Source organism: Typha latifolia, chromosome 8 (assembly GCF_019914945.1).
Source record: "Typha latifolia isolate L0001 chromosome 8, TyphaL0001v2, whole genome shotgun sequence".
Lineage (NCBI taxonomy): Eukaryota > Viridiplantae > Streptophyta > Magnoliopsida > Poales > Typhaceae > Typha > Typha latifolia.
This window is the reverse complement of record NC_133093.1, coordinates 5,989,249-6,004,176: the sequence shown is the minus strand read 5'-3', so window position 1 is coordinate 6,004,176 and position 14,928 is coordinate 5,989,249. Positions and strand designations below refer to the sequence as shown.

Below are 14,928 nucleotides of genomic sequence, written 5' to 3'. Positions count from 1 at the left end.
TCATCTAGACGTCAGATTCTCATGAAACTAGATCTATTAGAATTCTAACTTCTGAAATTTTTTTATAATTTTGTTACATTCAAATCATTCTAGATCTGGTTCGTAACACAAGGGGAGAATCCCATCAGTGGTCAAAGGGTGAGAGTGGGCTAGGTAGTGATTTATAATTTTCTTACATTCAAATCATTCTAGATATGGTTCGTAACACAAGGGGAGAATCCCATAAGTGGTCAAAGGGTGAGGGTGGGCTAGGTAGGTGGGAATGATAGGAGAAAAGGAAGGAGGGTGATGGGGGAAATAAAGAGGGAAGAGGGCAGCAACTCTTTGACAGAGAGGCTGGCCACCTAACACACCGCTGATGGTGTGTGTAAAGGCCCTCTTGGCTTGCCCCTTCTCGTCCTCTATCTAACAAAGGGCCTTCCCCTCTGTCAAGCAAGTAGGGAAGAGAGGTAAGAGGTGGCAAGATTGTTTTTTTTTTAGGGTGTTACAAACAGAGTTACCTAGATTGAAACACTCCAAGATAGTGGTACAAAAGTTTGACAACTTCATGATATAACATTGGTATAGTTGTTACAACTCAAATCTCCCTTGCTACTTTGAAAATCTGAAAATTTGTATATTATGCCACTCTTTTATGTAGATGACATATTAGTTGTAGGCTTTAACCATAATAAAATTAAGAACTCAAAGATTAATTGCCTCGTGTATTATCTATTACTTGTTAGATCTGTTTAATTCCTTAGAATCAAATGTTTACTACAGTGATTTTAGTATAATTATTTAGCATCAAATGTTTACTGTAGTGTTAGTTCAATGTTTACCATGGTGTTTTTAGTTTAATTTTAATTTAGTTTCATGGCTATTATTTCTCTTATTTAATATTGATGTTTTACATGAGAATCTCAACTTTATCTTTCTCTCTGTAGTGTTAGTCCAATGTTCTCCTATCTTGATTATTTACATTCTCTTTTGTTCTTTTTGATAGGGTCATGATCTTTGGACAATAAAATGGACGGCTTAATGTTGTTGTTTACTAATTTTGAACTATTTGTAATTTGTAATGAATTGTAAACTTTAAAGTTTATTCTAATTGTCATGGGATTGTTAGATTTGAGAGTTATAACTAAAATTTGTTGTATGTATTTGTTCTAATTGTTCTAAACTTTGTTCCATACAATGGATTTGGCTTAGAGTTGAAACTTTGTTCTAAACTCCAAATTTTGTGTATGGATGTGCTATTGTGAATTATTAGAATTGTAATTTTTGTGTTTGTATGAGTTTTGAGTTAGAAATAAGTTATTTTGTTTATATAATACTAGAAAAAATCAATAAATATTGAATTTTATATAAAGTTAATATTATTGTGTTATTTATGAAACGGGTTAGACGGGCCGTCTTAACGTGTCATGTTAATATACGACCCGTTTAATAAATGGGTTAGACGGGTCATGTTAACGTGCCGTGTTAACAAAACCCATTTATTAAACGGGTTAGACAGGTCGTGTCATGTTACTTGTTTAATAATGGGGTCGTATTTGTGTCTATCAAATGCAACTCGTTTATTAATCAGGCCGTATTCATGCTAGAGGAAAGTTGACCCGACCCAAATCTGACCTGACCCGAACTCGCTTAACTCGACCCAATTGCCACCCCTATACAATGCCAAAAGAGTTGCAATGCTAAGGTAAGTGCGCAAAGCCAACTAAGTATGCATTGCAAGGGCTTCGGTATACAAATATTTTTCATACTATATACAATTAAATACTATATTACTAAGAATTTTATTTAAGTATATACAATTAAAATAATATTTAATAATAATAATACTTTTTAAAATGTGCTTATTTTTAAGAAATATTAAATTTTTGATATTTATGCTGCTTACGTTGAATTTTATTTATTTAGTGTAAAATAAAAATATGAGTAGAGAGGAGATGATACAATTGGGGTTGGACGTAGTTGTCTCAAGCTGAATCACTTTTGTTTTAAAGAATAAGAATTTTAGCTGTCGCGTTCAAATTTTTGCATACGTTGGTAAATACAAAGAATGTGTTTTGTGTGACCCCGTTTGAACGCGCTTGGCAATGATGCATTATTTTTAGGGTTATCTTTTATTTGTTTTGCTTGTTAGATTACCCTCTAAATATGTGGAAGGCAACCTTATTGTGGGTGAATGAATTGAGTTTCTTCCTCAAAGATTCCCCTCTCCATCTCTGTTGTTCCCTCCTACCATAGGTATGCCGCTTCTAACCTCGTCAACCAGCCTACCATCCTAGACCCTTAGGGGAGGCCCACTTCTCCCTCTTCTTCTATTCTCCCTACTATCACCTTAACCCCATCCACCATCCCTAACCTTCCACCACTATCAACCCTACCGATGCCACCTCATTATCGTTGGTTTATCACTACCATATTCCACCTAGTAGTCGGTGCCTTCACCCACGAATCTCAATTCTCACTCGAATCTGAATTGATTAGTTTAAACCTTCCGACCTTACGACCTCCGTACACTATGTTAACGATATCTGTCGATCTCGCCATCCGATTCGAGTGAAATTAGATTAATTAGAAAGCTCTTTCAAATCGATTCAATAGTTAGATCCATCAGAAAATATCTCGAAAGTTTTGTGCAAATTCCTACCATACCTAGTTTCAAGTCGCATCAACCCTTTTGAAGGGGATATTTACCATAAGAGATAGTAGAAATGAGTAATAAATTATGATAAGATGTTTGAAAGAGATAAAATATAAGTAATAAATTATAATAAAATATTTAAAAAAAATTATAGTCAAATTAAGGATATATTGATAATTAGATTAGTGTGTGGTATAAAATATAATTTTAATAAATAGTGTTTATATTCTGGAATACAATTAATATGATGTTTAGATGTTATTCTAAAATAAGAGGTTGTATTCTTGAATAAAGATTTTTGTTATTCTTGAAATGAAAGTTCCAAGTTATGTTTCCTATTCCATAATCATTTAAACATCCTTTTGACACTGAAAGTTTCAAGTTATAGCTTTAAGTTCCACAATTATTTAATACATTCCTTTGTTTTTACCTTTTATGTTCCATCAACTATCACCTATACTCATCCGACATAAATGCTCCCATCATAAAATAGACCTTGTTGATAGAATCGTCTACCCATTATCAACAACTAGTTGCTACCCATATGAGCTCGCGGTTCAACTTCATCGCATCACTTGTGTTAAAATCATAAGCTGTTGCTCAAGTATGCCTTCATCTTATATCATCGGGTACCGTTATGTCTATGTCATCATACTCTTCGATCTCCAACTTAAATATCCTAAATGGTTTGTCTCTTGTCAACTAATAGTATAATTGCTCCTTTCCCGGCAAATGACATGCATGGTTATTTATAATCCATAGTCTAAGGAGGTGTCGAGTATTATCGAGACGTAGAGACCACACTTTTTATGATAGTGCATGTGTGCTAGTTACATGATATTATGCAAATTAAGCAAAACAAAAATGTTATCATCATGAAGTAATATGTGCTATCATACAAAAACATGCTAATAGATATGCATAGCTATTATGATAAAAACAATCATATCAACAAATAGGTTATATGAACACGTGCAACTACAATATTCAGGGTACTATGTCATATGTAACTATTTTAAAATATAGCCAAGCACATCATATCAAATAATAATAGCATGGAAAATAGCCCACTTATCTAAATATGCTAAATCTCCAACTAACAAGAAAGCCCTAATCTAAAGTGGGTTTGCTTTGATTTCACATTGGTCCTTGAGAAATCTTTGGCAAAATACCAAGTTACTGCTAAAATTATTAGGTTTTTTAGTGTTGGTAAATGTGGACAAAATATCCTAAGTATTTTATTTCATATATATGAGCGTATCTACAAGTTTTCATAAGATTTAGATTGAAGAATTTTGAGATTTGAAGATTTTATGTTGGCAAGTTCGAAGGGTGTTCGAATGCACCTATAGGTGTTTGAAGATACAAAGATAGGGTTTTGAGCGTTTGAACGCACTTTGCGGCATTTGAAGATACAAAGATCTATTTTGGGTCATTCGAATGCACTTGGAATTCAAGTCAAGCTGTTTAAATGGGCACAACTTATGTTGAATGGGCCACAAAAAATTAGCAAAATATAGGACTATATTTAACTTATATTTGGCTTTAGCTTCATAAGGTTATAAGGGTTAGGATGCCCTAACTCTAGGAATGTTAGTTATTGTTTTAGAAGAGAAGTTTTTTGAAGAACTAATATTTTTCATCAACGAAGATTTTGCTCATTTTCTTCAACTAAAATATTCATCTTAAGGGTCATAAAGATGGAAGATCATTCTAGAGGGTTACTAAGATTAGAGATTAATCATAGAACGAAGTGAATCGTTGGGACTAGCAGTCAAGACCGTGTCAAATAAAGTCATGGGGATCGACGGGTTGTTTTGTAAGTTAGTCTTGTAAATTGCTACATTTATTAGTGATTGATTTGATCCGAGTTTGGATCCATAGTTTTTTATCCGTTTAGAGTTTCTCCACGTAAAAATTTTGGTGTTCATCTTTGTTTTACTCGTTTGACTTTTATTCCATGTTTTTTACTTAAGCAAAGGTAAGAATCGTGTCTAGATTGAGATACATACATGTGTCTAAGTATTTTAAAAAATGATAACACAAAAAAAAAATCAGAAAAATAATAAAAATTTAAATCCCACTAGGCTCAAGCTAATGCCCAGCATGAAATAGGCTCTCGCCAGCCAGCTCAAGGGATCAAGCCTAGCCTACCATCCCAGTCTAGGCCAAGCTTGCCTGGGTTTAGGCTAGCTCAGCCAACTTGCTCAAGCTTGGGCCAAGCGTGCTTGTCCATACTCAGTTGCCCCTTGCCTAAGGGAATTCAGCTCCCTCTCTCATTCGCACCCCACAACAAGAGGGGAGAAGAGAAGAAGGTGAAGTGGACGCCTAGATGGGTTTGACATTGGGAAGGGAAGAAATCAACATGGCAAGTCAACATGGCAAGGCATTGGGAAAGGTGGTGAGGTCAGGGAAGGTGATGAGAGGCTCGTTGTGGTCTGCGGACAACGCAACCAAAAGAAAAAGAAGCCCACACTAGCACAAAATAGGGTGGCACGGTCGGGCTCACCTTGGTCATGGACGATTGGGAGGGTCCCAAGCCGCGGTAACAACTCCCGCAAGCTCGTCGACCTTGAAGGTTATTGATAGGGGCTCATCCTTTGGCCAAGCCATCCCTTCCAAACAATGCTAATAAGTGGCCCAAAAATACCAATGTGATGAGTGCATGTGAACAAAAAGGAACTACAAGTCTTCATCGACGATAATACCAATGTGATGAGTGCATGTGAACAAAAAGGAACTACAAGTCTTCATCGACGATAAAGGAAGCGGGAAGGGTGGTTGTCGAATTTCGATTAGGATAGTGATGACTCTGATCGACAAAACAGGGAGAGGTCGATTGGAAGAGTTATAATGGAAAAAAATGGAGGAGGGGAAAGAGATACGGCAGGGCATCCAACCGTCAGTGAAACCTGGGTGAGGTCAACCGTGCTACCTTATTTTACACCTAATAATAGGCCGAAATGCACACTGCTGTTGTAGCTACTGTGGCTGGCTATTGCGTCTACAGTGGCGAGGGAGGCTGCGGTTGCTGTAGAGTCAGCGAGCTCGAGGAGTGACGCGGCAGCTCTCAACCGCGACGATGGTGAAAAACAATCAAAGAGGGACATGACTATTGGAGAATAAGAGATCCAACTTAAAATATCTCTAGAGATCGGGATGTTTTAATATCATGAAACGATAGTGAGTTTACAGTAGATTGGGTTAAAGGAGAAAGTGCAGAAGAAGAGAAGAGTTTGGTAAAAAAATGTTGTGTATTTCATTGATCATCAAAGAGGGGGCTGATCCCCATTTATACAAAAGCACAGTGAAGTGAAATAAGATAAATAAATAATATATAAATCTAATAACTCTAATAGACCCAAACATGAGAAGATTGCATACTAATACTTATTTGTCAACCACCCGGAATTGCAATACATTCTCTTCTACAAGCTCAAAGATGCATCTGTCTCCTTCTTTTATGTTGTTGTCCCCACATAGCTTCGCCCATCCCTTTCCCAGGTAGTTGTTATGACCGCTGATGCCAAAGTTCACAGGCCATGATGTTTGCTGTGAGTTCCTCAGTATAATCTCTCGCTTTGTCGAGAGACCGGCTGATGAGCAAAACCCTTTTGGAACATTCTGCATTAGCACAAAAGTTTATAGACATTGTTAGTTTAAGATAAACTATTTTATTTAATGAAGCACTCACCATAGACTTTCTAGTTAAGTGATAAGCTTTAATTGTCCTCTTAAAATGAGGTAGAGAGGGCTTTGCATAGGCAGAAATCTTCTCTGCCGAAGTAATCTCATTCTTTCTTTTCGTGTTTGACGATGGCATGTTCCTCTGCTCCTCGTCTACACAGAAACATTTCCATGCTCAGCAAATCAAATACTACAAAAATGAGACTGTAACTCAAAAGATCATTCAATTTTGTAACTTTTACCATGGCTAACTTGGTCTCTCGTGGCAATGGGATCAGAGAAGTCTTTGCAGCATGCGCTGAGGTCAAACACTTTTATGGTGAAGACCAAATTCCCTTCGTAGCGAAACACTAACAGGTAACCAGCAAGTAGATCATGAGCCTTCAAAAATTCCTTCCAACCCCTGCCGAAGAAAACTTGTGATCCATCTCGAATGAGCTCGACATGCCAAAACTTGCCGAGGGGACTGAAAATGGTAGCCTCTCGACCATCAACGATATTGTTATTCAGAAGATGGACTGCAAACTTAGGCGGTATTCGCTGCAAGATGCAAAGTTAATATAGTTTGTAAGGTCATCAAATCCAAATAACAAATAGTATTGAGATAGATAGATAGAGAGAGAGAGAGAGAGAGAGAGAGAGAGAGAGAGAGAGAGAGAGTTGCACCAATTTCTCCAAGGACTCGGGAAGCAACACCTTGAAGAACTGGAGACGCTTATGGCTGTGAGCAGCACTTGAGCTCCCGTTTGTCGCCATTTGTGGATGCGCAGCAGCAATAGAAGAGCAAGAGATATGTAACGTATGAAATTTTAGAGCTAAATCTTAAGACTTCTGAAATGCATCAACAGCAGATAAGTAGTGTGTAGTCCTTCCTCTGCCATCTCGCACTGAAACAAGTTTTCTTTTTAAAGCAATCAAAGGGGTAGGTTATTGATAAAGATATATATCCTTTTGGGAAAAAAAAAATATATATATATATATATATATATATATATATATATATATATATATATATATATATTTGTTCTACTTTGGTCAAAATTCCATCTGCCCTTTAAACTTCCATTTGTGACATTTAACTATATTGTGGATGGGAAATTTGCATCCAAAACACACTATGGTTTTCGATTTTGTCACCAAAGCCCACTATGCATTTAGTACAGTTTAAGAATTTTTGTATAATATACTATTATGTCTTTTTTTTTGTTTGCCTCGAGAAGATGGGCATAATAATAAGTATTTACTCTCTCTCATATATTTATATACTACTTGTACCTTCTGCGACTTATTGTGACTTTTTGTAAAGATATATTGTTATGTCAATTTTGCTACCACAAAAGTAGTAATAAATATTTAAATATTTTATAAATTATATCTTATATTATATCTATTTTGTGATTCACACGCATTGTTATTGAAGATTTTATAAATCGATCATTTCTTTTTCTTTATAATTTTTATTTAACAACTTGCAATTATTTTTATTAACTAATATTAATCAAATTACTAAAATATGCCTATCGCTCGCTTCTCTTCTACTTCTTCCCATATCCTCCTCTTATGCCATACTTTCTCTCACCAAGGGTTCGCCAAAAAAGATAGAGTGAGTCGGATTTCGACCAGACTCTAATTTGAGAAAGATGGGAGAGAATGAGAGGATGAAGGAGATATGGATAATTCAAGTATTATATAAATTATTTAGTATATTATAACAAAATATATCTTTGCTAATACAATTCAAGTTAATCTGGGGTTTAAATAAAAATTAGGGAAAAACTGAGGTTGCTGGGTTACAAAATAGTTAAAAGACGAGGATGTGAATCATAAAATAGGTAAAACATAAAATGTGATTTATAAAATTTTCTAAATTTTTACTAACTACTAAAGACTAGGAATTATGTATTAACTATGACCTAAATAGTACAAATTAGGAACTAAGAAGCTATGAAGTTTGAAAAAACAAATTAAACACCCTAGGAAATAAGATTACAGGATATCAATAATAAATATGCGAAAGTAAAGCGTGAAAAAAATATAGCAAACACAAAAGTTTTTATGTGAAAAATCACAAATAGTTGAATGCTGAGTTATTCCAATGTTCTTATGAATTTTTTCATACTACTTCAATCGTCATGACACATTTTAAGCATTTCATTGATGATTCTAAAATCATTTTGAATACTTTGACTTCAAAATTAATTTTCAGCTTTAATATTCTTTATCAAACATCTCATGACTTTTGCATATGCTCGTATATAAAATATAAACACATTATATAAATAAAAATTATATTTCTGAAACATAATATGCCAATTAAATAAGCACAAATAAAACCTTACAAACTTCCTATAAATACAAGTTATAAAACTACAAATAGAAAATACAAGTACTTTTTTTATAAAAAAAGATATTTTGATAACTGAATTATATAATAAAACTGTGAAATTCACAAAAGTACAGTTGTTTAATAACTATGCCTTTTGGCTCATTTTATGCTATTATTTGCCGATACTGCAATTATAGAACAGGAATTGCATTAAACAACTATAACATGGAGTGTTAAATGCAAACTCTCTAGAAAAAGAGATCTGCCAAACCTTTACCAAAATTTAAAGCTGCAACATCCAAAAATAGCTTTTGCTATTCCAAAGCTAGAATTTAGTCCCAGGCCTTGCAGCTTCCTGACAACTTAATACCCAAAAATCACAAAATTATTCCGTCACAAAGTACACAGCGAATAAAGAGTACTTGCGGATTATTTGCTTTTCTTTTCAGCTCGAATATTCTTCGATTAATTTTTAAGGAAAATTTACATATAACACCCTGTCTTTTAATAAAATTATAGTTTATACCCTATATTTTTACTATTTATAAATCAAGCCCTATTATTTAGTGAATATGTTTAACAAATACCCTATCATTAGATTAGTTAGTTAAACTTAATTAAATTTTTGAGTTAACTTAACTAAATTAAAAAGATTACGAAAATATCATCAACCAGTCATATTAAGAGCATTTTAATCATTTTAAAAGTAAGGGTATTCTAGTCATTTTAAAAATAAAATATCTCTAATTAATAGAATATTCTAACGATGTTAGCTTAAATCTAGCCCAGAGTGTTTTCTGCACATATTTACTAAAATTAGATGACTCGATTTGTAGTGAAAATATAGGGTGTAAACCATAATTACATTATAAAATAGGGTGTTATATATAAATTTCCATTCTTTTAACACCCATTACGTAACACTCAGACACTCAGCATAAGAAAACAGTTGGGAAATAAGTTGGAACTATAACCATGTGAATTAAGAACCCATTTTATGCTTGCATGAATATTCTTTGATTAGTTTTTGTAATTAAATGTGAAAATTTGAACCAATTTTAACACAGATGTTTCTGTATTTCTTGGCTCAGTGCCTACCCTGCCTTAGCCGGTGTGCACCTAAGTCATATATTTGCACTAGGCGTGCATCGACCTTTGTTACGAACACGCTTGATCCGATCCTTGACTGTTTTGGATAGGTTTGAGGATGTGACTTTCAAAGGAAATCCTAAAAGATTTAGCCATTGGATCTTACTCAAATTTGGATATATTGTTGCTCTTGAAGAGAGATTTTCAAAGAATCTAAGATCTTAGAGTTTGGATGGCTAAATCTTGAGATATAGGCCAAATAGTGACCAAAGGTTGGTGAACCCTAGCTTTTTATTCCTTCAATAGCTAGATAGATGCTAGGATAACTCCTCTTAAGAGTGAAGTGGGAGAAGTTATTGCACAAGAGGTGGATTAGGAGTAAGAGGAGGCCAACCAAGGACTTGGGCGGTTGAAGAAAGAAGGAAAAAGAGAGCGCCAATGGCTAGAGTAAGAAGGAGGGGGATAAGGGCAATGATGCCGATCCAATTATCCGATAAAACTCCAATTAGGGTTACCTCCACATATTTATAGAGTCTCACCCTTTTGGCCCAAACAACCCAATTAAAAACCCTAAAAACTAAAAGTTCTTGTCGCGATGCATTCGAATGCGCCCGATCGTTTTGAACACGCAAATACCGTTCTTTGTCTTTGCAAATGTGTGTAAGCGTTCAAATGCGCAATTTCCATTCTCTATTTTTGTGAATGCGTGCAGGCGTTTGCATGGCCCGTTCGAACGTAAGTCCCTAGCGTTCGAACGCCCCCTAATAAAAGGTTTTATTTTCTCAAGCAAAATCAAACTAGATAAATAGGCTCATCCCAATGAATCCAATGTCGCGAGTGGATTCAATCTGACCGAGTCGTATCACTCCACAACGCTTCCGTTCACCTTGTCCTTAAGGTGTCAAATCTAGATAGCAATTCATGAAGTCAGATTCAGGCATCCAAGTCCCCTTGTCCACGGTGCTTCCGCACCACTCCACGAAAATCTCAGTCACCCAATTATCTTGGACTCGAGTGCGTTTTCTGGCTAGGATCCGAACTGGAATAGGGGGGTACTTAATTCGGCTTCAAACTCATCCGGATCAGTCCTTATTAGCTCGGGTGGAATAGCTCCAATCAGCTCGGGTGGAATAGCTCTGATCACATCAAGAGGACATTAGACTCAATAGATTGAGTCTAGATATCTTATTTGCTTATTTAGTTTAGTTAGAAGGTTAGGATTTTATTTAATTAGCTAAATCCAGCTCTGCGCAGTTTCAAGAAAATATTCGCAAAATATTTTACAGACGTCCGAATAATATCAAACCAGCGAAATAAGATCACAGCCTCCAGATCTACAACTTTGGTATTCAAGACTTCTCCAGATTCGGAATCTATCTATGACAAAATGAAGGATTATTCTGAGAAAGATAAAGAAGGCTGATTTAGTTAGTTAGCTAGCTTTATCTTGTTGTTTGAATTTTAAATAAATCGGATAATCTGCATGTGAATCCGATCTGCTATGGATTTTTACTCCTGTAAATATGAGTGGACATGTATTGATAATTATATGAAAGTGAATAGAGAGAAATCTGAGATTAGCCAGTTATTATTCTCGTCCTTATCTTTTTTTTATTAGCCGTTATATTGTTTTTATTTTTATAAGAGTAGATCATAACCGTAGATCCTCTTCAAGCATCCAAACCCTAGCCACCTCCTACCTCCAACAGTCACCCTACAATACGGCCGTCCACCACCACCTTGGCCGTCCGCCACCCTCCGACAACCGCCACAACGTCAGGAATTACTATTCTGCCCTCTCTGATCCATCTCTACTATTTTAATTGTATCTTTTCATCCCGATATCAGATTTAGGTAAAACTAGATCCATTAGAACCCTAACTCATGAGGCTACTTCCACCTAAATTTTCATAATCATCCAATGGACGGATCATTCCATATCTAGTCCATAACATTGGTATTAAAGAAGATGTTCCTCAGAAGATGATTAACACACGTTCCAAGGCCAACGAGGAGGCATCGACCATGGAGGACCATGATCTCATCTCCGTTCCTATGGGAGTTGATTTGGCACCCCCTCCAATCCCAGCAATTATCGATGAGGAGCCACCGACATGGGCAAAAGCTTTTTTTAAAGCATTTTCGATTGAGTTGAAGGAGAATGCGAAGGAGAACGTGAAGATCCAAACCGCCCTCAAAGACTCGATCCAGGCCTTGACGGAGGCCTTACTAGCCGGCCTCCACCGACCTGCGCTGCCAGCGCCACCGGCCATGACGAAACAAAGCCAAACTCAGCCACTATTAAAAACCCGTGAAGGAGGGGATGGACCGGCCCAAATCGCGGCCTCAACCCCTCCTCCGACCTCGGTGGGGATCCCTCCGGCCTTGCAGACCTTCCCGGAATGCCGCTTCCATGCCTCGGTGGGGACCCCTCCGGCTGAAAACCCTAGCTTCCCACCGGCGGCTGTCTAGACGCTCACGGCCCTTACCGCCACGACCGATCTTTTCCATGACGTCCCCTACACCCGAGCCGAGGCTGCCTTTCGCGCCGGCATCGGCTGGAAGACCGCCAGCCACGACGGTTCGTGTTGTAGTAAATATGTGGTTGGTGGCCGCAGGTCCGACGACCACGGCTGGCTTCCTAGGGCTGACTATCGGCCAGTGGTAGCCGTTGCAGCCACCAGTGACCGTCGGGTGGCCAAACCCGACAGCCAAAGCCGTAGGAAGCTACCCCTACGTCGAGGTAGCTCCGCCGTAGTTTTCCGTCGCCACTGCTCCATTATAGTGGGGTCACTATCCCTTCCGCAGCCGCCGGGGGTCAGTGGACCGACCGACGACACACTAGGACCGCCGCTGCAACAGCTCGAGCCTGAGCTCGAGTTTGGCCCTCCACCGCCACTCACCGCCATTCCACCATCGCGAGGACCAGCTAGGGGTCGACTGTCAGTGATCCTTGACCGAGCCCAGCTGCCGCTGCCCCCCATGCAGCCTGTGACGCACCCGTAGGCCGAGTTCTAAATTTAGCCCTATGGTTAGGTTATTGGAATGAAGGAGATAAAGTGCACGATTTTTTAGGCACACTAAATTTTCGCGAATCGATTCGATCACCTCATGCGAACTAGTTTGGAACCCATGAACAAAACCCCGAGCATGAGTACGAGCCTGAGGATGAATAGTGGAATGAACTGGTGGGCCCGTGTCGTCAGACTGAGTCGAACTCGCGTGTAGCCCGAGGGCGACATGAGCCAAGCCCGAGGGCGACATGAGCCAAACCCGTGGGCCTATGACCCAAGAGACCAGCCTCGACCTCGAGGTCACTTCGCCCGTGATGACAGGCCACATTTTGGGATCCAAGCTTGGAGCGTCAAGCTTGACTTTTTAAAATTCTATGGAGGAGACTCACTAGATTGGACCTATCTAGCGAAGTAGTTTTTCACGTACCATGGCACGCCCGACCACCAGAAGGTCCAGCTAGCCTCATTTAACTTCAAGGGCGTGGCGATTAGGTGGTACGAGTCGGCTGAGCGGACTCGACCATTTGAGTCTTGGCAGGACTTTATGGATGCGATTTGTGCTTAATTCGGTCTGACTCAGTACGAGGACTTTCAGGTCATGTTGACTAAGCTAATTCAGTCAACAATAGTTCGAGCTTACTAGGAGGAGTTCGAGCGGATACGCAAGCGAGTCACTAACTGGTTTGACTCGGCCTTGAAGAGTACCTTCATTAGTGGGCTTAGGCCTGATATTCAAGTTGAGGTCAAGGCTTTGAGGCCCACTACTTCTGAAGTGGCATTCTCCTTAGCTGTTCTGATGGAGTCCAAGTTGGATCAACTGAACCAAATCTGCATGTAGGAGAGAAGAAAGACGGCCCAAGCCCACGGCCCACTAGAGACGGCATCTGCCCCGACTCAGACTGCACCAATTGCTCAGCCTAACTGACAGATGATCACGCGTCGCTTTTTACCCAACGACTTCGAAGAGCGCCGAAGAACAGGCTTGTTTTTTTACTGTGATGACCGATTTACCCTCGGTCATAAATGCAAGCATCAGCCAGCCCACGTCATGTTCCTAGATGGACTCGAAGAAGACGAACCTGAATCTACTGATTGGCACGACAAGTTATATGAGTACAAGGGTGCGAAAGACTAGTCACCTTGAGGACAAGGTGATCGGAAACGTGGTGAATTGATGCGAACCGGGTCAGATCAGATCACATCAAGGGGAGATTAGACTCAATGGATTGAGTCTAGTTATCTTATTTGCTTATTTGGTTTAGTTAGAAGGTTAGGATTTTATTTAATTAGCTAAATCCAACTCTGCGCAGTTTTAGAAAAATATTTGCAGAATATTCTGCAGACGTTTGAATAATATCAAACCAGTGGGATAAGATCACAACGTCCATATCTGCAACGTTGGTATTCAAGAATTCTCCAGATTCGGATTTTATCTATGACAAAATGAAGGATTAATCCAAGAAAGATAAAGAAGGCTTATTTAATTAGTTAGCTAGCTTTATCTTGTTGTTTGAATTTCAAATAAATTAGATAATCCGCATGTGGATCCGATCCGCTATGGATTTTTACTCCTATAAATAGGAGTGGACATGTATTGATAATTATATGAAAGTGAATAGAGAGAAATCTGTCCTTATCTTTTTTTTATTAGCTGTTAGATTGTCTTTATTTTTATAAGAGTATATCATAACCGTAGATCCCCTTCAAGCATCCAAACCCTAGCCACCTCATACTTTCAGCAGACACCCTACAATACGGCCGTCCACCACCCTCCGACGACCGCCACAATGTCATAAATTACCATTTTGCCCTCTCTAACCTATCTCCCCTATTTTATTTTTATCTTTTCATTCTGACTTCCGATTTAGGTGAAACTAGAGCCATTATAATCCTAACTCATGAAGCTTCCTCCACGTAAATTTTCATAATCATCCAACGGATGGATCGTTCCAAATCTGGTCTGTAACACTCGGTAGGAGGAACTCGAGCCTTAAGGCTTGAGACATAAAAAATCAGATGTATCCGTGCCTCCTCAAGTAAGTATAGACAGTATGCCACGAGTCCAATTTGCTCAATCACTTGATAAGGCCCATAAAATTTTAGAGCCAACTTCTGATTAGGAATGGGTCTAACGTTCGGTAGGGGGTGACGTTGTACAGACGAAGCAGGTGAAGCAT

General features: G+C 38.3%; 1 protein-coding gene across 1 annotated transcript; it reads right to left on the bottom strand.

Moving 5' to 3' along the window:
* Nucleotides 1-5,870: 5,870 nt before the first annotated feature.
* LOC140794035 (putative B3 domain-containing protein Os04g0347400) lies at nt 5,871-7,204 on the bottom strand. The gene is made up of 4 exons (XM_073145844.1): nt 6,989-7,204; nt 6,565-6,862; nt 6,330-6,475; nt 5,871-6,259 (listed from the first exon to the last, which is right to left on the bottom strand). The coding sequence occupies exons 1-4, from the start codon at nt 7,076-7,078 to the stop codon at nt 6,026-6,028; spliced, it is 768 nt and encodes a 255-aa protein (XP_073001945.1). The 5' UTR covers nt 7,079-7,204; the 3' UTR covers nt 5,871-6,025.
* Nucleotides 7,205-14,928: the final 7,724 nt, after the last annotated feature.